General features: G+C 35.9%; 1 protein-coding gene across 1 annotated transcript; it reads right to left on the bottom strand.

Moving 5' to 3' along the window:
* On the bottom strand, nt 1-24,272 carry SLC35F5 (solute carrier family 35 member F5). Its single transcript, XM_081333279.1, is given in 15 exon segments — nt 1-650; nt 1,114-1,205; nt 1,870-2,024; nt 4,227-4,317; nt 6,098-6,257; nt 6,397-6,501; nt 6,877-6,941; nt 9,989-10,076; nt 11,344-11,425; nt 16,679-16,869; nt 18,397-18,478; nt 19,607-19,669; nt 21,542-21,685; nt 23,107-23,268; nt 23,270-24,272. Coding segments are annotated over 14 exon segments (1,536 nt in total). The 5' UTR covers nt 23,333-24,272; the 3' UTR covers nt 1-650; nt 1,114-1,120.
* Between the last annotated feature and the right edge of the window lie 2,093 nt (nt 24,273-26,365).

Here is a 26,365-nt window from a genome sequence, read left to right as displayed (position 1 = left end):
TAACATATTATGAAGAAATTTTATCTACAAAAGTGAGACAGTACTTGTAACTATCTTTGTACATTTTTTTTTAAATCTTAAATTTATTATGACATAATAGATATCACAAGGCACCCAAATGATTACCAACGCTTTCATATATATGAAGATATGTATAGTATTTGAAAGCCACAATAACTTCTGCAATAATAAAGTTATTCAATAAATTGTTTTTTTTTCATTATTCAAGTAGAGTTTATACATCACAAAATGATAAGTCGTACCTATTACAGGTAAACTGGTGTTTTATCTTTCCATTTGAAATTTTTTACAAAATTATGACTTTTTACAGAAGATGAAAAGTATTTGTAAAAATATCCAGCACTCAACAAAAATATGTTTTCTTTTTTAAAAAAGAAAATCATTAGAACAGCATTCTCTTTGATTTGTCAAGTAGTGTCACCAGCTGAGTTCTATAAGGCAAGCTGGTTTTCGTAAAGGATTGGCATTTCCTCTAACTGGTTAAATACTGGAAACTGAAAAAGAATCTGTAAATTTTTAAGTTTCAAAAGAACTGAAACATTTAAAGATCCAGAAGAGGTACTGAAACATGATTCCATTAGGACTTTCCAAGTGATTGTCTCTTCGCTGAGTTTTCATGACATTTTATGCTATAAAAAAATGGGAAAACATATCATTAATGCTCTTATATCACGGTATACATTTCTTTGATAAGATAGTCTAATCTATAATAATTAAACTTGTTACTAATGATTAACTGATTCCCAGGATGCAAGCTTGTACCATCCTGCTCAGTATTTTAGTCCGTGTCTTGAAAATGGAAGGCACTTTTTCAGTATACGACTTGACTTGCACCATGGAAATTAAAATATTTGGCATGGTTGCTTAGTGTTGTAATAAGCAATTATTTCCTTTTATTTAATTTAATTATAAAGCTATTTTGTAATAAGATTCTCATCAAGATTAAAGATATTGTTTATGAGTCCTCTAAAATGGGGCTGGGAAGGACTGTCCTACACCTAGGCTTGAAATCAAGGGAGGGACTCATTCTAGGTCAATATATTAGCATGTTTCTCTGTTAGCCCAGGATGAAGTTAATTTACAATTACGTACCTGTTGCCTAAGAACAACCACATTCTCCATCTTCTTGGGAAACATTATGAACTGCAATGAGACTTTCACACTGTTCGCTTTCTTCAGATGTTCTATAAGACGTTACAGACTTGTGAGACTTTTAAAATTTATCCGTAATATTATGTTGTAAAGAACACATCTATATCAATGGGATAAATATTACTTTACATCTCCCATAAGAAATTGTTAAGCACAAACAATACTGGATTTAAAATTTTGTAACAATCGGAGTAATACTGAGAGCTTCTCTTATCTGTTATTCAAGTGAGTTCATTTAAACGACTAAAAACAGAACTCTCTAGAGCAGGCATGTCAAACTCGCGACATCACATGACGTCACACGACGTATCGCAACTTTTTCCCTATTGCCGGCAATGGGGTGGGCGTGGTTTCGGCATGACGCATCCGGCCCATGGGCCAGGAGTTTGACATGCCTGCTCTAGAGTATAGAATGATGTCAAGAAAAGAATGTTTCTTATAATAACACATCAAAATACTACTGAAAATAAATTATAATAATAAGATATTCAATCTTCAAATATTTAGGTCAAGGTAGAAGGAAAGCATATCATTCAGAGAGTTTTAAAACCAGATCCTACAAAGGTCAGAAAGATCTTTATAAGTTTCATTTTGAAATGATTTGTGGTAGAAACTAAGATACAGTAAAGACGTAAGTTGAAAAATTAAGGGAAGAAAGATGAACTGGATGAGAAAGAAGCAAATAAATCTCCCTACCTCTGAATACGATGTTTTCGGCAGATAAATACAAAAACTCTTCTAATTCCCACCATTACTGGATCCCAGTTGTTGTAGTGACATAAAAGTGTTGCAATGAAAAAGGAAAAAAATACAGGGATTGCCCCTGCAAAAAATAACCAAGAAAACTGGACCTGAAATTAAAAGGATCAATTTGATATTTTATTAAGAGTAAAAGTAGACAAATATCCCACAGATTTGGGTCAGGATAGACACATTTAGAGGGCAATAGGGAGCTGAAAAGGAAAGGGAACATGAGAGGAATATTTAGCCAGAATCTTAAGTAAATCTTGATTACAGTAATGTCTATCCAATCTGGAGTCTTAAGCTCCATCATGACATCAACCTTGGCTATGGTTGATGCTTGTAGTCACATGCTTCCCACTCCTCATGCCCTACCTTTAAGCAGAGAGTGGAAACATTTTTCATTGTGTGTTTAATTTGAATTCAACCAATAATGGGTTTCTCTCAGCTCTCTGCAGTTGTATCAGAAGAAAGAAAGAGTATAGAAGCATATGGTTCTCTGGGGTGTTTCTCTAATGATGAAATATGGTGTTCATTCAAATGCAATCAAATGCGGAAAAGGATGAGGCTGCTTTCCACAAAAGGGGGTCATACTTCTTTGATGGTTCTTCTAAATTAGTTACAAATTTCAAGTTTCTGAAACAGCTACGCAGATGTTTACAGTAGAAATGTTTGATCTGTTTTGGCAATGGATGAACTTTACAGTTTGGATGGGTAAAGTGGTAGAAATGAATAAAGCCTGCAAGATAAAATAATCTCATACTTGGGATGAGAACCATTTCAGGAAAGGACACCAGATAAAGTGTGAATCCTTTAATTTAAGAGGCAGAACTGTAACTTAGACATCAACCAAGGCTACAGCTGACAGTTAAAACTGACAGCTGCATTAAATGCTAATTTCACACTATCTGTGAAATATCTCACTCTAGAGTGAAAGTGTCACAGTGAGGGCAAATTTTACCAACATTAGAAATAAATATGGAGAACAGATGATATTTCTATTGTTGCTAGTAAGATATTTCAGTGATTCAGTAACTGAGGCTTTTGCTTCTTTGTTTTCCTGGAAATTTCCTGTTGAAATTTTATTTTTAAAAATACATTCCTATCTAATAACTTTTACATGAAAATAACAGTCTAAATTCAGTAAAATCCCTCCTCTCTATAAGTATATTTTAAATTTATGTTCATGATGTAACAATTACTGGCTTAAATGAAAGCCAGGTGAGTGGCTTTGGGCCAATCACACTCTCTCTCAGCCCAACCCACCTCACAGGGTTGTTGTAGGAAAAATAGGAGGGAGGAGGTGTGTTTGATATGCTTGCCACCTTGAGTTATTTATATAAATAATATGTAGGATAAAAATAAAATAAATAGTTAATAAATGAATGAATCAGCACAGCGGTCCCCAACCTTTGCAGCTTGGTGGCCCAGCTGGGGGGGAGGGAGAGGGGAACCGGACCCCATGAGTGGTGTGTTGGCACATGTGAATGTGCAGTTCTACATGAGAGAAGCTTTGAGGTGCCACTCATACAAGTAGGGATGCACATGCACCAGCACACCACTCATGTGGCCCGATTGCTAATAGCCTACAGTATGGTAGTGGCCACAGCCCACAGGTTGGGTATCCCTGAATTAGGACACAACTGACTGCAGGTAGCATTACATCCTGCCTTATTCTGATTCCTGAAGCAAAACACCACAAGGGAGAGATAACACTATTTAGTAAAGTAATTCATTTGGAGAACGTACAATGAACACCATGGGCATCTATCTGAGGCTTTCTGAAAACAGTGGGTTTGTGTTGTAGTGTTTTTGTTGCTTGCAAACACCTGTGCTTTATGAATGGAGAGTCAATTTGGTGTAGTAGTTAATATGCCAGTCTGGAAAATGGGAGACTTCTTTTAAGCATGAAAACTGACAAGGTCACTTCAGGCCAGTCACTCACTCACAGCCCAAATCACTTTACAGGACTATTGCGAGGGAAAATAGGAGGCAGGATTATTAAATATGTTCACTGCCTCAAACTAAATATAAAAAATAGAATAAAATAATAACAAGAACAGCAACAACAGCATTAAAAGCTTTTGATGGGCAAGCAGATCCTATTGTCTACAATTAAATACATTTATTTTTGCAACAGCATTAGAACTCTTTTATTCATGAAGATTCCATTAGGAATTTTTAAGATTTTCTTAAATTTAAAATATAAGAAAGTTAATTTGGTTTTTAATTTTTTAAAAAATTGAATTTTAAAAATTTCTATTGGAATTTTCTGTAATATTTACCACTGCCTTTAATACAATTTGCATTACCTTTTGCATGCATATGTCAGCAATTATGGACAGAGGTATTGTAAGGCTCAGGGCAAGTGTTCCTATCAATGATGAGGTAAGAAAGCAGCCCCTGGAAAAAATGTTAAAATACAAAGACTTTAAAAAAAATAGAGGCACAGAAACAAATTTCACAAGTGTGTACCAGAGTTTTGCAGAATTTTTAAGTACTTCGGCCTAGTTATACTTAGGAAACTAATAATTTTCATCTTAATTTATTGATTAGATCTTTCTAGTCTTACCATGTATTTCTGTTTAATACCTTTATCTGCATATCATATATGCTAATTTGCCACACATGTCAGGGCTTAGAGCAGGGGTCTTCAAACTTGGCCCTTTTATGACTTGTGGACTTCAACTCCCAGAATTCCTCAGCCAGCAAAGCTGGCTGAGGAATTCTGGGAGTTGAAGTCCACAAGTCATAAAAGGGCCAAGTTTGAAGACCCCTGGCTTAGAGCAACCTGTCAAAGAAGTCAAAGGGCAACTACCTCCTCCGCTAAACCTCAAGATTTTCAGATGCAGTTAATGAAGTCTAATGTTACGCATCTAGAATAACTGATTCCAAAAGGTGTACTTGCTATCTGTAACTGCTGCTAACATACACTGACATGTTTCAAAGAGGCATTCCACATTTAGCAACCACAATTGGGACCAGCAACTTAGTTGTTAAGTAAAGTGGAAGTGAAACAGCAACTGTGCTTATGACCTTATTTCAGCTTTCCTTTGATTTACAGATCTGCAAGGGTCATAAATGAGAGGACTGGCCACAAAGTTATTTTTTCAAAACCACGAGTGGTTGCTAAATGAGGCAGTTGTTAAACAAGAACTACATCTGTCTTGTCTCTGTCTGTCTGTCTGTCTATTTCATTTGGCTCTGAAAAAATTCTTCAGATTCAGGCTAAGGTATTATGCCAAGATATATTGTTCTTATCTTTATAGCAATTCATATACCGGTATGAAGATTTTCACCGTTTACTGATTAAATGACAATCTGGTGAAAGACTAAGTTATCTACATACAGAGATAGCAACACTTACACAGCCTTATACTCCAAATGTGAATATCCATAATTTGATTTTAAGGAATCAATTCACACTAATTAGAAAATGTTTGTAAGATATGTCTAGACATAATGGTTCTGTTTAAAAAACATGCACATGCAGATAGAACTTTGCTCTTTTAATTATGGATAAACTTCTCCTTCTCTTCTGTTGCCATTCATCTATGGCCAGCTATCTTCTCCAAGCAAAGAATTGGCAATAAAGTTGCACCTGCTATTATTAAGTTGATGTAATTTGGCTTCATTTGTGGTGTCCCTATAGCTTTAGGTTTGTTGGCAAATGCACAAATTTCAAAATTGTACACTAGCATTCTAGGGTCAATCCCAAACAATCACCTGAAATTAATATCCACTAAGTCTGGACAAGCAGCCACATGTCATATCATGTCTTCTGGTGATGGCTACTGAAACCATTACAATACACATTGTGTTAAGCAGTACATTAATATAATTTGATGTGTTAACTCAGCCTTAATTTCTTGTTAACCAAACTGTGGCCATCATTTGTGGGTCCAACTGTAAAGGCTTTTTCAAACATGATTTACGTACCATGATATGTAAAACCAAATTCTAGCTTTTAATATTTAATAAGCAACATTGGTCTGGGGGGATAGCAACAGAGGATGAAGGGAATGATGCTCTTCAGTAGACAGTATTGTGTCATAATCAATACTTGGTAAAGACAGCAGTCTCCAAAACATACATTATGGGGGAAAAAACAATTTCGTCTGTTGGTCCTACAGTATATATAGATTGTTGTTAAGAAACCTAATAATCAAAGCAGCAAACATACCACAACCAGAGGAATTCAGACAGGACAGTTCCAACAAGGCCATTAATGACTATGCACATTAGGGTTAATTTATTGGGAAATTCAAAGACCTCAAATCCAGTATAATGGAGTAGGAAGAAGCCGGGCCAAAGCAACAGCAAGTTAAACAAGCCAACAAAACCTGCAGGAACAGAATAAACAAACAGATCACATAACAAAGGGTTAGTCTTACATCGCAAAGTATACTTTGCAGAACCTAAATTATCAAGTTCAAGATTCAGTCCTAAATTGAAAAAAGATGTCTTAAAATTCGTTCTTACCAAAAAACATTGGAATATCGAGTTTATCTTCTCTGTCAACTTTTCGTTTTATCATAACTATATAGATTGCATACAGCATAGCTCCCATCAGAGACCAGAGAGATCCTGTAAATAAGAAAGCAAGGCATTGCCACTAGATTAATTAAATGTAATCTATTTGTTTAACAGGCTATTAAAGGTGTTTTTAATTCAAATAAATAATTTATGCAAATTAGAAAAATGGTAGGATCTTGCAGCAAATTATTTCTTTTTTTTAAAAAAAAACATGATTCTTTCAAAATGAATACTCTTCTATATACATTTATTTATTCAGAGGCATTTTTGCCTCTTACTCCTCATAGTGGCATACAAATATCACTATAGATTCAGCTATTAAAATTAACTTTCTACTCTTTATGTATTTTTGTCATTTTTTTGAATAAAAATATAAAGCAACATTCCTCAAGCACTTCAAGTTATTGTGAAGAATTAAAAAAATACCTATTGTATCTCTTCCTGCAGATTTCTCAGATCCAGACAAATTCACAAGAACAACACCTCCAATGCTATTTTAGAAATAAAGCATTATATTCTAGTTAATTTAGTCAAACAGTTTGTATGAAAAGAGTTAACAATAAAGAGTGTTTATAACTGCCTTAATACTACGTATTGTTGTATTTCAATGGCCCTCGAAATTATATACAATTTATATGGATTAAATAGCAAATTTTTTCAAAATTACAGAAAAAAAAGTATCTTAAAGGAAAAAGAACAACATTTCTTTGCAAGTATAATGACCTGGGGAAGTAGAAAGGAAGATTACAGATTAGTAGAAGCCATCCCAAGCGCAGCACATCAAGACAAGAAGAAGAAAAATTGGGGGTGGGGCGGGGGGCTGGCTTATGAGATGAATATTTCCCTATAAATAACAAACTGGACTTGGGAATAGCCACTTCTCAGGGGATGAGTTCATACACCATGTGAAATTAATTATGGCTTATTTGAATAGACCATTAATCCATATACCATCAGTGATAAACCATGGTTTACAAACCAAAATGACTATACATTTAAGAGTTGACGGCTGAGCTTGGTTGCTTTGGTTCTGTTTCCATGTGCCACAGGGGACATGACACTAGTATTTATATTGGGAAAGGTTTTTCCCCCTGGTTTTGGGAAGAATTAAAGTAGAAAATAGAAACCCTACAGAAGCACAATGGGTGCACCTCATTATTAAGGCAATCGCTTTTTTCCATAGCACTCTATAGGAGAAGTCAAGCACACACAAAGCAAACTGTGCAAACTTTTGAGGGAGTGTTTCCCTTCCATGAAGGTCCAAGCACCACACCCCCAACCAGGACCCACTTTACAAATCAATGTGCCCCTAAAAGGCAAGTTAAAAAAAACACTACCATGTCGCTTCCCTCTGCTAGGCTTTACGGATTTGCCTCACTGTAGTATTTGCAGAGGTGACTCCTCTAGCTTTGATCAGCCTTTGCAAAGCTGCAAGAGTCATATTGCAAAGAGGAAAACACCCAGGTCACACAAAGTGCCTCACTGAAGCAAATGGCACAGACATTTTGCTTCCATGAAGAGAATCACATCACCTGCATGGCAGGAAGCTCTTCACAGAACTTTGCCCAGCGTGATCCAGAATAAAAGGTAGCAGATATATCTTTTCCCTCACCACTTCTGATAGGTGCCCATCAGGAGGTTTAGTGCAAATATGGGTGAAACGGAGTAAGGTGGAGCATTCACGTTTGCAAAGTTTCAAATTCCTGTACGATTTCAGCTCTTTTGATTTGCTAGAGATTACTGCCCACAATAAATGAATGGCCTGGGATGATTTGTGGGAGGGGATTACATTAAGCAATGTGAACGTGTATGCTGCGCAAACAAGCCTAGGATTAAGAACTTTGCTCTTCTACATTCCTCTTCTGGTGAGATCACATCACTTTTGCTCCCTGGGACTGCATTCACAGCCCATTTTAAATCAATCCCATGATTTAACACAGCTTAGTTGTACAGAGTAAATCAATGTATTACATGATTAAATGTAATCATTACATTAAATCAATGTAGCCCTCCACTTACAAATACAACTATGACCAACATTTCCACTGTTAAGCAAGGCAGTTGTTAAGTGAGCTTTGCCCCATTTTAGGTCCTTCTTTGCCACAGTTGTTAAGTGAACCACTGCAGTTGGTAAGTGAATCATGTGGTCGTTAAGCTTCCTCCATTTGCTTTGCTTGTCAGAAGCCAGCTGGAAAGGTTGCAAATGGCGATCACATGACTCTGGCATGCTGCAACCATCGTAAACACATGCCGGTTGCCAAGGACCTGAATTCTGATCACATGACCAGGGGATGTTGCAACAGTTGTATGCGTGAGAACCAGTCATGAGTCACTATTTCAGTGCTGTTGTAACTTCAAACAATCAATAAATAAATGGTTCTAAGTGGAGGTCTACCTCTATATTTATCATTGTTGAAATTAGGTCACTGTTGTTTGTCCAACAAGTCACAGTTTTTTTCATTTTAAACCAAAATTGATGAGCAAGATGTGAGATCCTAGCCCAGGGTAGGCAACCTTGGCTCTTTTATGACTCGTGGACTTCAACTCCCAGAATTCCTGAGCCAGCTATGCTACCTACCCCTACCCCTGTCCTAGCCAGTATAGCTAGCTTAAAATAAACCATGCTTAAGAGTGATGTGCATGAATATGATTCCAACCAACAAAAACATTACATAGGTATCCAAATCATGGCCTTGTTTGCATAGGATGGTTTACAGATAGTCCTTGCTTACTGTTCACTCATTCAATGACTATTCAAAGTTATGACAGCACTGAAAAAGATTTATAACAGGTCCTTGAAGTTGTGGCAAATCACAGTATCCCCATAATTACAAGACTCCAAGTCAGGCCCTTGGCAATGGGTGTGCATTTACAACTATCAGTCTCCCATGGTCATATATCACCATTGGTAGCCTTCAAGGCCAGCATCTGACAAGCAAAATCAGTGGGGAAGACGGTAGGAAGTCACAAGTCATGGTCATGTGACATCATTCTGTGGGTGACTTGCTTAACAGCCACAGCTGGAGCTAACATAAATTGGCATGGTCACTTGATCTTTCACTTTGCATCCATGTTGCTTAGCAACAGAGTTGTCCGTCACAATTGCAGTTAGTAAGTGAAGACTACTTGTATTTGGTTTTAATTTGTGTATGGTATGAATCCAGCCACCAGTTTATTCCATAAAACATGGTTAGTAAATGTGAAACCACAGTTTAATATCACATGCGAACTTAATCTTCACAAAATTATCTGCTTTAAGAAGCTCACTTGGCGATGTTAAACAAAACTCAGATGGTTCATAATGCAGCTGAGACACAGCCCCTTTAGCAGGGCAGTGGCAACACAGAAGCAGTATTTCTAGCACATTCTGTAAATTACTTTCAATAATTTTTCATGTAGCTGTATACAACTAGCTGCATCTAAATCTAAAAATAGTAACAAAATCTCCACTAGTAAATCCAACTATCTAGAAGAATATAAGAAAACTCAAGTCTGTTGGGAAGAAAAAAATTGAAGATTAAGGAGTCTATATTCCTACCTTAAAATGACAGCTAACAATTTTGAGAGGGTAAATCTATCTCCACTATTACTTGGAAACACTGCAGCAAAGATTAAGGTAAATAATCCTGCGAAAACAACAAAAGAATACTGTGTGCATGATCAAATAAAAACGTAAGACTGAAACATAATAATCAAAAGATAATAGTTAGATCCACATTAAGTTAATCTTGGGCCTAAACAAAATTACAATGTAAAATCCGTTACAACAAACATATTATATTGGATTTAGACATTTTATTTTATTAAAACAAAATACTGGTAACATTTCTTTAAGTAAAGTTAAAATAATAATCCTTTTTTAAAAATAGAATGTCTTCGATTCATATATATTTGTTGCAGAAAGAAATGAAATGAAGTTAACTTTTATTTAACAAAGCTTTTATTATTATTTTTATTTATCTCATTTACAAATGGATGGTGTTGGCTTTTGGAAAAGTATGAAGATTTTTACAATACTTTTTGGAGACTGAGTGACACCTGGAACTGGATTTGATTTGTTAATTGTTTAACTACTAACTCTGAACACTTTAATTGTTAATTATTTAAATGCTTCCTATTTACTTACTTTATTTTGATCTGCTGATTTTGTACAGCTTTGGCTTTATTTTTTTGTATACCACCAGGAGGTGATTACAGTTTAGCAGCATATAAATCTTACACTGTGGTAAGATGGGCAGCCAATAAGTTTGATAAACAAACAAACAAGATACTAATACATTCAAATTTATGCAAAAATGTTTTCTTAGTACTGTATGTTGCCCTGTTCATTTTTCTCATGTCCCAATGCTTATTCAGCAAAAGCAAATATTGCAGAAATTGTAATAATCACATAGACACACACTTTTATCATTGCTGCCGTCACAATGTGGGAATCACTGCTCAGTAATAATCAGTGTGGCTTTTAAACAATACCACTGATGAGCTGCTGAAAAAACCTCTAGACCAGGAGTGTCAAACTCACAACGTCACATGACATGTTGCAACATATTGCAACTTTTTTTTTTCAATTGCCGGCAATGGGGTGGGCACGGTTTCGGCATGACACATCCAGCCCGCGGGCCAGCAGTTTGACACCCATGCTCTACAGGGCTGCTTGTTGAACCTGAACTCTAAACGATGACATGGGCTACCTCACTCCATGGCTGCCTTTTTTCAAAAAAAAAAAAAACACCCTTCAACATCATTCTCTCTCTCTCTCTCTCTCTCTCTCTCTTTCACTCTCTCTCTCATTAGAAGTGATGCAGAACAGATAACTGTATTTTTCTTAAATATGCAAAGAGGCCATTTGAATGAAGGATGACAACCGTTTTAGAATATATCTTCATTTCTTACCAGAGGTTGATGACAGAATGTTAACTATTGCCACTTGAGTGTCTGAAAGTGCTTCTTGATAAGAGAAATTTGCCAAGAACCACTAGAACATGAAACAGTAGATGTTAGCATAACATTCAATTTCTTGTTTGAGTAACTGCTTTGAAAGTCGGGGAAAAAAAGCCTTGTAAAACATTAAAAAAAGACTGCTTAAATGGTCTACATTCAGAGCATAGCAAGAGCTTACACACAATAAAACTGACCTGCATTAAGGAAAAGGAGAAGCTGAATTTACTGTAAACTACTCTTCTGATCCCAGAATAAAACCCTACAGACAGGTTAAGTCTACCTATTCTGATAGGAGTTCTTCCTGTTCCAAGAAGGAAACCCTCCTTCACTGACTTTAAAGCACTAGCTTCAATTGTTTGTAATAAAACTTTTTTTTTAAAAAAAAACTACATAATCCTTGCAAGTGCTTGCGACTGACCAGAGGAATGTAGAAATGTAGGGAAGGGCCCTATCCATCAGTTATCACTTACTGATAGTAAACAGTAGACTGAGGAATCTGACTTCCATTTGCTTATACTGATTCCTGTCCCTGATTGCAAGGTGGGAAGGCTGAATCCATCTTTTAGGAATCTGAAGAATAATTTGCAGTGAAGCTCCACAACACTTTCCTCACCAAAAAACGGAGTGGAGAACAAAAGTATATACTGCAGCAGTATTCTTAGGGAGGGAGAGTAAAAATTAAAGCACCTTCTTTAAAGCAATGTGACCCAAAGTAGCATTTGCTGAGGCAAACCGGTCTGTCTGGTAATGTCTAATGAATGTAGACAATTTCATGCATGCAGTTTGCTTACAGATGTCTATTAGCAGGACTACTTTGATGTATAGTTGCAATGCTAGAAGAAAGCTGTTTCGTACTGTCAGAATATTTCAACATAATGCATTCAACTAACCCCTTCAGTTGACAGTGAATTGCGCAATTCTCAAATTCTCTCTTTTGTAAGAAAGGAAAAGATTACTGGCCTCCTGAACCACACGGGAGCATTTCAAATATATTATTAGGACTCTTGACTGATCATGTGCTATCAAGTTGTGTCAATTTATAGTGACTGCATTGGTTAGGTTTTCTACAAGAAATGTTCTCAACATTTTGGGACTCTTGATAATCAAGTCCATCACTTTGCTGCTGTCATCCTCTTCTTCTCTTTTCTTCCAATTTCTCCAGCATTACAGACTTATCAAAAGAAACAATAACAATTCCCATAAACATCCCAATAGAGCAAGGTTGTAAAACTGCAGGCCCAGACCAAAACTGTGCCCACCCCATTGCCGGCAATGGGAAAAAAGTCACGATACGTCGCCACACGTCACGTGACGTCACGAGTTTGACACCTGTGCAATAGAGGATAAACACAGGGTAGGCTTGGATCTCTGAAGAAGTGGGGTATCTGAATGTGGCAAGACAGAGATGTCATTTGCTGAACAGAACATAAGGCAAATTACTTGTCTACACCAGAGGCCCCCAACCTTTTGGGCACCAGGGACCGGTTCCGTGGAGAGAGGGTTTTTTGTGGACCAAAGGGGCCGTGGTTTTGTGTGCTGCCTGCATCCCGTGGATGAGGCTTTGCTTGCTTGTGCAGACTGGTTGCTGGCATGGCGTGGCCCGGTACTGATCCATGGACCGGGGGTTGGGGACCCTTGGTCTATACAATACATTTGTACCTTTCTGCTAGAAACTCCAGAATCTCATCATTAGTATCCAGATGCCTGAGCATCTGGATATTAAGATGGATTCCACTGCCAAACCTGAAAAGCTGGAGCTCAGATCTTCCCACTCAATTTCCAGGTATAAAATCCAGATAATGAATTGGGCCTTGACACATCTGGCATCCTTTGTATTTCTAAGAAAAGATCTGTCATCCATATATCCAGTCCTTTGCTTTCTTTTAATGTTGTGTACTTTCTGTGTTCTGTAGAATCCATGAGTGCTTCATTTTCCTCTTGGGAAAAGAATAATAGAAAACATTTGATGATCTTGTGGAATTCAGGTTGCCAAGCTTCCCTTTCTTCCAGCTTCTCTGAAGAGATGTCATGAGCATATTTAGTGCTGTGTAAAATTCATGAAAATTACCCTTGGGAATGTTGGTGTTGGCCATTTCTACATAGATATATTGGACCCAACAGAAATCTGTCTTCAGGGTCCTAAGCATTACTGACCCTAAAAACTGGTTTGTTTCTCCTTTGATCTATCAGGGTTTACTTCCTATTCCTCTGACACACTGTCTAAAGATTCTCAATTCTTCTGTCGCTATCTTAACAATGTTACAAGGAATATTGAATCAAGTGTTTTTACTGCTGCTGCCAGCTTTTCTTGGTGTTATGAGGCTTCTAGGTACCATCGAGGTCACTGCTGCTGGTACCTAGTCCAGGTCCATCTGCCAAAAAAAAATCATCTTTGTAAGTGTCTTCTGGTGACATTTAAAAATGCTGCAATTGATGCTGCCCAATTCCTTGTTTGATGGAAGAGGGTCACTGCAATTGGTGTTATCTGGTTCTTCAGGCTGTGCTTACTTCTGCTCCTCTTTGTTCACAATGCTGCAGGAGTTTGGAGAGGGGCTGAAAACCTCTTTGCTTCTTTCATTTTCCTAAGTATTCAAGGCCTGCCTGTTGTTTGCCTTAAAGAACATGGGAGAGATCTTTCACATCACCCCAGAGCTCTGTATTTTCCTGGATGCCATCACTACTGGTATGCTTCCTGCACTTAGCTAGCAGGCCAATTAGGTACCCGCATGATTATACTGCCATGCACTCAGTTGCAGTGATCCTCACCACCTCTTATAGCAGCTTCAAAGACTGCCTTCCTTTCTTCCTCTTCCCCCCCCCCCCCACAGATTGAAACTGAGAGGAAAAGGCATTTGCTTCTTCTAAGCCAGGGATCTTCAGACTTGGCCCTTTTAGGACTTGTGGACTTCAACTCCCAGAATTCCTCAGCCAGCGTACCTGGCTGAGGAATTCTGGGAGTTGAAGTCCACAGGTCGTAAAAAGGCCAAGTTTGAAGACCCCTGTTCTAAGCATTTGCTAGAAAAATGAAAAGGGGTTCTTTTATGGGTTTTTTTTAACTAGAAAAGTTAGAATAAAGCCTTTTTGATCAACTGCCTCTTCAATGACTTAGAAGGAAAGGATTAGGCAATTATAACACAAACAGAAATATCTGGCTAAGCTTCCTTGCCTCGAGTATATCTATTGACACCAGTCTTGGAACCTCTAGTCTCTCTTCCCTTTTGTAACTTGCTTTGAAATACATTTTTTTAGTAAAAAATAATAATAATAGGAAACTAGCACGTGATTAGCAAAACACCAGTCTCCAACATCATATCCACTTGCATGTATACTTATTAGCCCTAAAGGGTCCTGAGAAAATAGCCATCCTTTGAAAATAATAATAAGTAGCTGGCTACAGCCCATTGTTTTATTCGCTAGTGTGCTGACCTGCTCAGAAAAAAATGACAAAGAGAAGAACTAGCAATAAAAGAGAATATATGTAGCTCAGGAAGTAATCCTGAGCTTAAGGGTTCCTTGGTGCTGAGTTTGGTTGTTTGCTTGGAGCTACTAGGTAACATCATCAGTGCTAGTAAATGAGGGTTTGCTCCATATATATATGGAGCCCAAGAAGTAAAAACCAGGACTCATCTACAACATACAGTATAATGATTGTAACAGCCACTATGTAGGATAGTTAGGCAGAAAACTAACAGAACAGAGCCATGAACCCCAACTAGAAGCCAGAAGATATGATGAAAACGCCTTAATCTCCCAACCCATGGATAGATTCAACTGTACTTTCAACTTGGAAACTGTGAGCATCCTAGACCAAGATAAATTCATAAATATTACAGAATCCCTGGAAACTTGGCATCAAACAAATCAACCAACAACAGACACATAGAGGTAAACCACGTTTATACATCATCAAAAACAGAGAATAAAAAAGCTAAGAAGAAACCGCTCCAGCAACCAACACCCAAGGAGGGATTAAATCGGACAAACAATCATGCAGAAAACAATACCCTAGTCAAGGAAATACCAAGAAGTAAACAACACCCTCACCAACGTTGACAGGGCAAGCTACTGTATATGAACAGGGAGAAAATCCCATATTCACTAACACCAATAATGTCATTAGTCTACAAGCAAACAACCAAACTCAGAGAACATTACGGAAAGGTGATAATTAGGAGGTACAGAAGCTAGAAGTGGGTGGCAAGTAGCTTTATGCTACATCACTATGTTATTTTTTTCCTCATTTGTGAATGGGGAAAACTTCCTCCTGCCTCCCGATAGTTTATGAAAATACTAACAATATGTATTATACATGGCTGTGAATGCCTGCTGAGAAATAATAGTAATTGTAAATATACATCTAGATTAGACAGCTATTTTTTGTGAAATGCTCTGAATGATAGCAATCATAAACTGACTGGAACATGAAAATACCAACATGTTGACTTCAAATCAGACAAAGTTAATTACATATTCATACAACTGTTCAGTTAAATGGAGTTCAAACCTTTATAACAAATAGGACAAGTTAATCATGGCTAATTTGATAGAAATTAACTTGTTTCCTGGAGTAAAGCCACTAAAAGAGGAAATGTAACTGCTGGAAAGCTTAATTTTTCAAGAACTGGGGAAAAAACACATTTCCTTTTTCTAAATTGCTGAACAAATTTTCTGACATCAGACTGAATTTACAGGCAACTTAAATTTGCAGATATATATCTCAATGCTAGAATATAATTATATACATTTTGTGACGACTGAAATTAATGGAATGTACGTACATATCAATAACAAATACATTCTAAGATCTATAAATGCACTACTTCCCAACTCAAAATGCCATGTGAGGATTAATGAATCTAGATCAGTTTCAGAAAATTAATCATGGAATTTTGTCACTTTTATACTAATGGAGGCAAGGAAAATATATCTCCAAGTTTTGATGTCTGATGGATGATAGGAAATTTGAAGCAACATAATTACAAGTAAATAACAAATAAATACTCATTAGTTAAAGTGTTGGTTTGAGGGAATTACTGCAAGAGGAGTGAAAACATAAAATATAGATATCTTTTCCCACAATGAATAGAAGCTTTTGCTCATTAAAATTGTCTGATCCATTGTCTTTAAATCAATTAGGGGATAACTCAAAATTATGCAGTTCCCTTAATGATATGAACAAGGTTAAACAGTTGATACCCCAAATGATTTATCTTCTATTAAGGAAATATACCAGAGTTAAAAGACTCAATAATTTATACCCTGCAATAATTAAAAATAGATGACGTACCACAAAGCAAAAGAAAAAGCTGATTTTGGCTACTTGAGGTGCAGTAAGCTTTCCTACAGCTTTTAATATTGAATCCTGCTCTTTAACTGTTGGGTAAGACATACGAGACAGCTTTGCTTCCAGTGCATGATTTGCTGGGAGTTGTCGAATCTCCATAATGTTACTGAATCTTACACGTGGTTTTTTGGGAGCTTTAGGTAGGGAAAAAAATGGTGCAGGTCATTTTGTGTATTAGACTGGAACAGAAAAACAATCAGCAAGATAAGGTTCCTCCCCATGTTAAAGGTTTACATCAGCAGCATGAATTATTATACAGAAAAGAGAAGCTGGGACTGCAGATTTTACTCTAAGAGATTTTAAATGATTTATACCAATTGTATTTATTTAAAGAACAAGTCAGAATTCCTCAATTTAGAATAACTGATTTGCTTTCAACAAGAATGTATTTTTCATGAATTTGGTATTTAAAATCTGATTCATGCATTTAAGATTATACCTTTGGTTTTAAGCATGGCATGGTTTTTACACCATCTTGTGGTTAATTCAACCAAAGACCTACAAAACTCACTAAGTATACCAAATGTGAAAAATGCTGTTTCTAGTTCTAGATTCTTATTTTCTAAAGAAATAGGAATAGGACAACTAAGCATCTTTTAATTTCATGTACAGTATATATTCAAATTTAATTCCTCTAAGACAGATAAATAAAAATAACACCAAAGGTGTCTAATCCATATTGCACATGTGCTGTTATTTAATGGCGCTAATGTGTTATGTTTGCATAAACAAAGTATTATTTGTGTAATAAATACAAATTGAATTGTATAAATCTATAGCTTGCTTTTCCATCGAAAGTATTTTGAATGGCTAGCATTGTAAGATAGTAAACAATGGTATTCTCAGTGCTAAGTCATTTTATGCAAAATATTCTGAATTCAAACCATTTCAAATTAGAAATGTTTCATTTGAAATCAAAATACGTTGTCTTGCGTAGGAGGCCATCATTTGCAACAGGCACTGCAGATTATTCTAGAAATAAATACTTAATATTTAAATACTTTAAATCTTGTATCCTGTATTCTTATTTTTGTTGCCCTGTACACCGCCCTGAGTCCTTCGGGAGAAGGGCGGTATATAAATCAAATAAATAAATAAATAAATAAATAAATAAATAAATAAATAAATAAAATGTTTCAACCTCAGAATAATTGCTTTGTATTCAAAATAATTTGTGAAGGCAAACATTGCCAAAATGTTGAAAATTTCTCATTTGACCTTTAACCTGAAATGGATTATTTCAATTCAACATGGTTTGATTTTAAATCTTTTATATACTCTAGTCCTAAACAACTTCAGAATTACTGTTTCTTCTTACGATTTCACTAACATTTCATTGAAACTTAAGATGTTCCATTTAGGAATTATTTTGCATATTTCCTATTTCATGAATGGGATTATCAATCACAATTTCATCATTTGCCTTGTGCAAAAATTAATGTGATTTGACTGTTTCATTAATACATCTATTTTTGGTTAAAGCCATCATTTTATTTTTGAATTTATAAAAGCTTTTTAAGTTTACATTTACTACACGCACACATACACACACACACACACAAATATTTATCTAAAAGACAAAAGCCATCAACTCTGAATTTTCATATTTCTAGCATTACATGGACATGGGTGATATAAAACATTTTGAAATATGTACTTACTTTTTTCAGCATCACTGTTAATGCTGCTACTTTTTTCACTTGGCAAATCATGAAACTTTACAGGAACGTACAAAGGTTCACTCTGAAATGCAACATAACCAATTCCCAGTCATGTAACACAGTTATCAAAACAAAATCAAGAGCTCTGGGCAATGCGATGAACAAAAAGGTACTCAACACTATACAGAACTAAATAGAATTAAAATCCCACTGCTTAGACCAGCTGTATATTTGGCATACCCAGAATTTCAAGCACAACCTTCTCATTTCTATAGGAGGCCCCTAGGCAATCCTCCTCCAAGCAAAAATATAACCTCATGTTCTTCATGTAAATTGATAAACTTCCCGGCATGCACAATTCCATTTTATGACCGCGCAACTGACTATTTAATCCTGACATGAATTTATATTTTTAGAAATAAGAGAAATTTATTTTGGTACAATAACAAATTGGTCCTTAATTATAAAGACTGTAGTCACATGTGCATAGGCCACCTAGTATACAATGTGTCCCTCAGTTTCCAATTGGCTTTGCATCCCTGCAAATATATCCCCTTTCTGGATTTTTCAGACATATTTCCACAAGAATGTGATAATTAGCATGGATTTCAGTGCACAACAATCCAAAAACAAACTAACAAAAAAGAAAACAAAACCCTCCCTATTAAATTAATTTTCACTTTGATGGTGTTGGTTGAGAGAGGAACAGCTAACTATATAAAAACTTCTACTTTGCATTATAAGATGGCACTTCAGCCCATCACATTTTTTCTGCCATTCAGTAAAAGGCCCTGTAATCTTCCCAGCCAAGTTTTTCAGAAGTGGTTTGGCATTGCCTCCTTCCTAGAGCCGAGACAAAATGACTGGCCCAAGGTCACCCCGCTGACTTTGTGCCCCAGGTGGAAATAGAACTCACAAAGTCTTGGTTTCTGGCCTGATGTCTTAACCACTACACAACCAAAATAGCTTTATGCAAACAAATAACTGAGGAAATCTTGAACTATTAAGACTTATTTCCCAAAGTCAAATATAAAATACCTTTACAAATCAGACATATTTATTACTATGGTTCTATTTATCATGTTTAATCAGCTTTTGTTCAAACCTACAAAATATATTTTTGGGATCTATTTTTATTTTAGTATTAATTTGAAAAAATATGAATAAATATTGCCATACTGCAATACAATGCTTAAATGAGAAAACTTACCAAAGCACTATTCACAGTATTGTCAGTTGTACAAGTGGCAAAATAACTTTCAGCATCTGCAAACTAAGCAGAAATTTGACACCTCAGATTCTGTTAATATATACCTAGTGCTCTGATTTTAAAAAGTATGTTTAAGTTAGAGAATATTATTATCATAAATAGTTTTGACTGAGATACAGATTGAGGAAAAATGGCCCATTGACAGCCACATTCTGATTCTTCCTCCATCTTGATCCTGAACTGACATGTTTCAAAGCCAAAACTTACCATGGCATAAAAAGCTATTCCAAGAGAAGAATAAGAGATGATAAACAGTGTCACTGCAATAAAACCAAATGTGATCAGGGGCATATGGCAAGCTGACTATAAAGTTTGGATGTTTTTCCCAATTATCTAGTTGTTAGTAAGTAAGCTGAACACTAGTCTAGAAGCCAGTCAAAAATAAACAAAAAGCAGGCTATGATGTATTGTTCATAACACATTTTATCGAATAGTTTAACATTTTTTTTCTTCCATAAGAAATCATATAAATGGTTTTCAAATCAACATTTACTAACCCTGAATTCCCACATCTGGCTTGCAAGTTTCATTAGCAATAATCACTGCCTCTGCCATTTGGGCATTATAATTGTTGTCCATTCTCCAGCTAGAAACTTAAGTTAAAAATGCTTATCTAAGCATTCAACCTTCCATATTATCATTTGCAAGTAACCACAGATCTCAAAAGGGACATTTGGTAACTATAAACAAGAGCTCAGAATCATTTTTAAGCCCTTATTAAGCTATAAAATATTCTATTATTTGGGCTGTTTGGTGCTTGGATTCTAATCTTAAAAAAAAGCACCTCTTTAAGGCATCTACACTTCTTCTCAGGATCATGCAGCCTCTGCAGAGGGCACTTTTGTGATTCCAGCAAAAGCCATGGCTGCTTTAAAGAGATAGAGACAAAGGCCCATGCATGCTCCAAAGTACCACTAGGAACCAATTTTTAGTTTTGTATAGCCTTCTTGCTTATCTCCAGCTATTTGGATGCCAGGACACTTCATGGCAAATGATAATCTGAATAAAATAAACATGTATTTAAGATGCAAAATAAAGAGACTAAGAAGGAAGTGAAATTGCCATAAAATTCTATGTAATACGCTGAAATCTAACTAGTCTTCTGATTGAGTTCATGAGCTAATAGTTAATTCACCAGCCTAGAAGCCAGGAGACAGTGAGTTCTAGTTCCGTTTTAGGCATGAAAACCAGCTAGGTAATTGTGGTCCAGTCACTCTTTCTCAACCCACCTGTTACAGTTGTTACTATGGGAAAAATAGGAGGAGAAAAGAATAGTGTGTGTGTTCACCACCTTAAATTATTTATAAAAATAATAAAGGTGAGATATAAATAAACAAATAGATGAATATAATTATAGAGCCCTTCATTTTCATATATAGCAAGATGTGTCAAGAATCTAGCTATGAGAGTTCAGAGGGGAAAAAAACTGAATTAGCTCTCATTTTCTCATGGGATATTGTAAGTAGCACAATGACTGGGTTTATTGCATTTTATCAATAGAAAAACTACAGATATCTTAATAAAGAAATAAACTTTCACAAAACAATTTTTCTTAAGACAACATTTAGTGTGACATCTTTGCAATGGACTAATATCACTTCAGCTAGAGGCAGAGTATCAGAAGCAATATAAACCACATGCTAACTACTGATTCCAAAGACAAGCTAGATGTTCATATTAATTTCCCTAAGTAGCATTACTGTTTTTGTTTATGCAAAGATTCATTTTGAAATGCTAGACTTATGAAAGTATTATTGTACAGACTGAATATTTGGAAATGACTTTATGTGGATTTTTGTCTCTATTTTACACTTTGATCTTGCGCATAAATCCCCCACAATATTGATAAAAATCAATAAATAGAACAACACTTACAAAAGCTGCATGCCTTCCACGAAACCCACGTGTGCACTGTTGCCTCCATGGTTTCCAGATGATGAATCCCAAGAGGTAAAGAACAAACATGGATGTTTTCGCAAACGTACTGAAGAATGGTTTTTTATACATAGTGAAAACATACTGCAGAGAAAAGGAGAAAAAGGCCATCACTCATAAACTCATTAAGATACATGGACCTTCAAACATGGAAAAGTGATTTTAGAAATACAGCATTCCTAGATTCGTATTCAATCTCAGTCAAGAGCAGGATTTGTATTAGGTTACTGTTCTCCATACCATAAATTATTAGCATATTTCTTGGCTAGCAAAAATAAATGTACTGATTTATTAAATATTCTAACATATGATGGTATGCAATTTTGCTACTTGCAAATCCTTTGCAAGGTTATCTGTTGCAGCTGAAATTCCAAGAGAATGGACAAGCCTGATGGATCACATTTTAGGGTAATTTCTTGAAGTAAACATTTTACAGGACAACTGATGGGACACCAAATTCCTAGTACATGGATTTGAGAAGGAATGATTGTGGATAACCCGCTTATCTATGTGGTCACTCAGAGTTGACAGTGACTTGAGGGCACGTAATCAATCAATCAAGAGGTAAATAGGGAAAAAAAAATGCAGCTAGATATCAAAATGTGATATATCTATGCAGTCCTCAACTTACAACCACATTTGATCCCAACATTTCTGTTGCTAAACAAGAGAGTTCTTAAGTGAATTTTGCCCCATTTTATGATCTTTGTTGGCATAGTTAAGTGAATCACTGCAGTTGTTAAGTTAGTAATGTGGTTGTTAAGTGAATCTGGCTTTCCCATCGATTTGTCAGAAAGTCACAAAAGGTGATCAGATGACCCCGGGACATTGTCACTGTCATAAATATAAACCAACTGCCACAAATCTGAATTTTGATCACATGACCTTGGGATGCTGCAGTGGTCATTAGTCACTTTTATCAGTGCGGTTGTAACTTCGAATGGTCACTAAATGAATGCTTGTAAGTCAAGGATTACCTGAATATTACAATCACTTGGAAGTGGTAAGCAGTTTTTTTTTTGGGGGGGGGGGAAGGGGGCAGAAGGAACTTACAAAACTTACCATCTCTCTAAAGGTGGGTTGCATTAGCATGAAAATCAATTTTACTTCAAAAATAGCCACAGTTTTAGTTTTATTCAAAGGAAACTGGCACAACAATTACTTATCTAGTATTGTGAATTGGGTCCAGTCTTTGACTTGTCCATTTCAGAACCATTGAATTATAAAATGATCTACAAAATGTAATTAGTGCATGATATTTGTTGTATGTACATGTTTCAATCAGTTGAAACATTTCAATGGGGTGCATTTGCTTTTTCACATGACTGTATAATCTAAAGCTTGTTCTAAAAAACCTTACAAGGTTTGATTAATTAGTTTAGCAAATAGTGGCTAACAGTGAGATGGGCAGTATTCCCTGTAGTCAAATACTACTAGTTTCACTTAGGTAAAAATAAATAAATAATTAAGATCACAATATTGTTGCATTATAGCAAGATTCTTACCGATGTGAGTTCGGAAGAAGCAACCCATATGACATCAACCAGAAGAAGAATGACAATGCCAAGAGCCATTCGCCTACGCTGAGTCAGAGAACTGCTTTGTGGGTTCATCCGATTCATGATAAAAATCCAAACCATTTGTAACTTATCAAACAACAGCAGTGAAAAGTGAGTTTTTTAAATGAACTGAAACAGGCTTTATCCTCCAGGAACTGGGTGGGACAGGCATTCAAATGTTAAAAGTACAGCAAAAAATGTAAACCAATGATCAATCTGCATGGTATGAAACAAAATTGGAAACAATTTATCTTATTTCATAAGCAAAATATTAAAATTCCTTTCCCCCCCCCAACTACTATCTATACTGGCAGAGAAATCCCTGAAATATTGTTTGTATTGACATTGCTACCATCAGCATCCAGTGTTGTTCTCTTGCCCACTCTGTTGCAGGCAATCCATTTTGATGGCCCTGATCTCTCTGAACATTGGTTGTACTGCATAAAGATAATGTTTGGTCTGCTAGTATGAGCTAGGAAAATATGGCTGCCCAACGGAGGAGAGGAAGTGGAGTTGGGTGAGAAAGAGACTACACATCTGGATGCTTAGTTGTCAGGATTTCTCTACCATGTAAAAACAATAAATCACATATTTCCACTAGGCAAAAGAATTAACGAGACAGAACAGTAATGAGAAAAGGAAAGGAAAATTTCTTCGCTTGGTAAGAAGAGAAAAAAATAAAAAGGATTTGGTCAGCTCTTGTTGGTAGGGGTTTCTTAGAGTATCGTAGATATGATCATGAAAAAAAATATTAGACTCTAATTCAGTAATAAAGCCAATCATTGCATTTTTGTTAATGGAAAACCTATCCAGCTATGCAGCCTTAGTGAAATGGTTGTTTTGCAGATGTTTCACAAGATTCTGTGTTTTGTAATAAAAAAAATAGCTAATACATTTGAGGGTCCATTGTGATGTTTTTCACCTCCCACTCAGTATAAACCACTGTGCCACCGTATTAAAATATTTCAGTGCTTCAGACCTTAGGTTAATAAATAGTCTTCATGGGGTTATTATGAGGTGGCCTTTGTGATAGTCTGAATTTGAGAACTTTAGATTAAAGCACGGGCAATTCAAGTAAAATATGATTTCACCAAAAAAAAGTCTCTTCCCCCCACCCCCACCGCCCACACTTGACAAAAAATGAAACTGAGAGAAAGCACTCCTAAAATACAAACTGCTGCTTTAAAAACCTATTCCCTTTATCTCTGGCAAGTATCTTGTCATGATAGGCTTTAATTTGTTCCTCTTCATTCAAATAAAGCTAGAACTGAGACCAGTAGTGGTCTGATGATTGAAATATGAAAGCAAAAGAGAAATTGGAGTGCCATCTGCATGTTGATGGCACCAGTATCTCTTGATATGGATATGACAAACTTTATTTGATGCCTCATCAGAACAAAATACAAATACAAGCCATTTATGAGCCTCCATGCTAGACAACTGCTAGCACATTTAAGTCTGTGAAACTGAAACACCCTTACAATGTTTAGGCTTGCAGCCCAAAAACATTTGTCTTTTTAAATAGCTGACAAGCAAATTAAATATGAATAGCGGAAATGTGAACAGTAAAAGGCTTAAACAGATTATCCTGAATTTAATTGGGGAAAAGGTTAAATACCACACTACTTATGTCCAGATTAAAATAAAAGCATAGAAAATAAAAGAAATACACTGCATGCACATTTTGAACTGCATCTATTTTCATCTAAATAAATCAATCCTTTTTTACTTATACTTTATTCCAGGGGTCTCTAAACATGTCAACTTTAAGACTTGTGGACTTCAACTCCTAGAATACACCACAGCCAACATGGCTGGTTGAGGAATTATTGGAACTGAAGTCCACAAGTCTTAAAGCTGCCAAATTTGGAGACTTCTGCTTTATTCTAATAGCCTTGTATTTTGGATAAGCAAACTGTAGAATGCCAGTTATTTCACAGGATTTTCATACCTGTTCTGTAACCTTTTAAGAATAAAATGATGACTGGACTTCAATGAGCTTCATGGCATCATGTAAAGATGAAGAGTATTTTCTAAAAAAAAAGTAATAAAGGGCGTCAATTGCCTACGGGATAGTAGGCTTTTCCAACTTTCCATCAGATCTTAAATCTGCCATTTCACCTATTTTGCAATCCAAGAGTCCCACTTTGAAAACACAGATGTGATATGCACAATGCATATGCATACATAGGACGTGGGGGTGTAATTGACAAAGCCTGTGTTGTGACATCTTAATGCAATTCTGCCTATTATGTATTTGCATGCAATGTTGTGATACAGGAAGGGAAGAGATTGCACTCTGAAGGTTTCTTTATTTTGGCAAACTTTAGTTAGCTGTGAATGCCTATAGTTATGTACGATAGTAATATAATAACAGCCTCCTCCCCAGCTGAATTTGGGTATTAATCAAAAACTAGAGTTTAGATAAAGCAGGAGAATAAATATCAACATTAAATATGTGATTTCAGAGATATACTGTATCAGAGTATCAACTACAGACACCCAGTATGCAGTAATTATTAGAAGACATACAATATTTTTTTAATTTTTCCACAAAAGCATGCCAAAATGAACATGCTTTCCATGGAAATATGCCAAATCTATATGGTCAGACTCATAGGAAAAACAAAAGTAACATGGCAGAATTCAAGCTGGCTTAAAATTATCTTGTTAATAAAGTATGCCTATGAACTATGTATAAAGCAGTAGCCTGCATTAATGCAACCAAACAAAAACATATAAGCTTATTAAATTATACTCAGCTACAATTTGATTATTCTCAGCAGTTTAAAGTCTATATACAATATGATTACAATCAAAATATCTCTCATCTCCCAGAGCTCAAGCAGTTTCTCCCTGTAGCATGACAGGACACTTCTGGTTACAGCAGGTAGTCCTGCATGTATTTCAGAACCCAGCCATGAAGGTTTTTTTAAGTCAATATAAACAACATAAATTGTAGTTGGAAACCAATTAACAACCAGTGCAGGGCTCACAGAATTAATAATTCATGCCCCCAGGAAATATGAAGGCTGGCTGGCACATTCTGGACTAGTTGTGGTTTTCAAGAGATCTTTAAACACATTGCATTAATCCAATTAGTGCATTAATTACTACATCCAGATCCTCTTGTACCAATTGGTGGAACAGCCCAAGCCAGGCAAAAGCTCTTCTTGAGTGGAATCTCTGCAAAACAGAGCTGCCA

Source organism: Vipera berus (genome assembly GCF_964194415.1).
Source record: "Vipera berus genome assembly, chromosome: 1".
Lineage (NCBI taxonomy): Eukaryota > Metazoa > Chordata > Lepidosauria > Squamata > Viperidae > Vipera > Vipera berus.
This window is presented reverse-complemented; position numbering and strand designations above follow the sequence as displayed.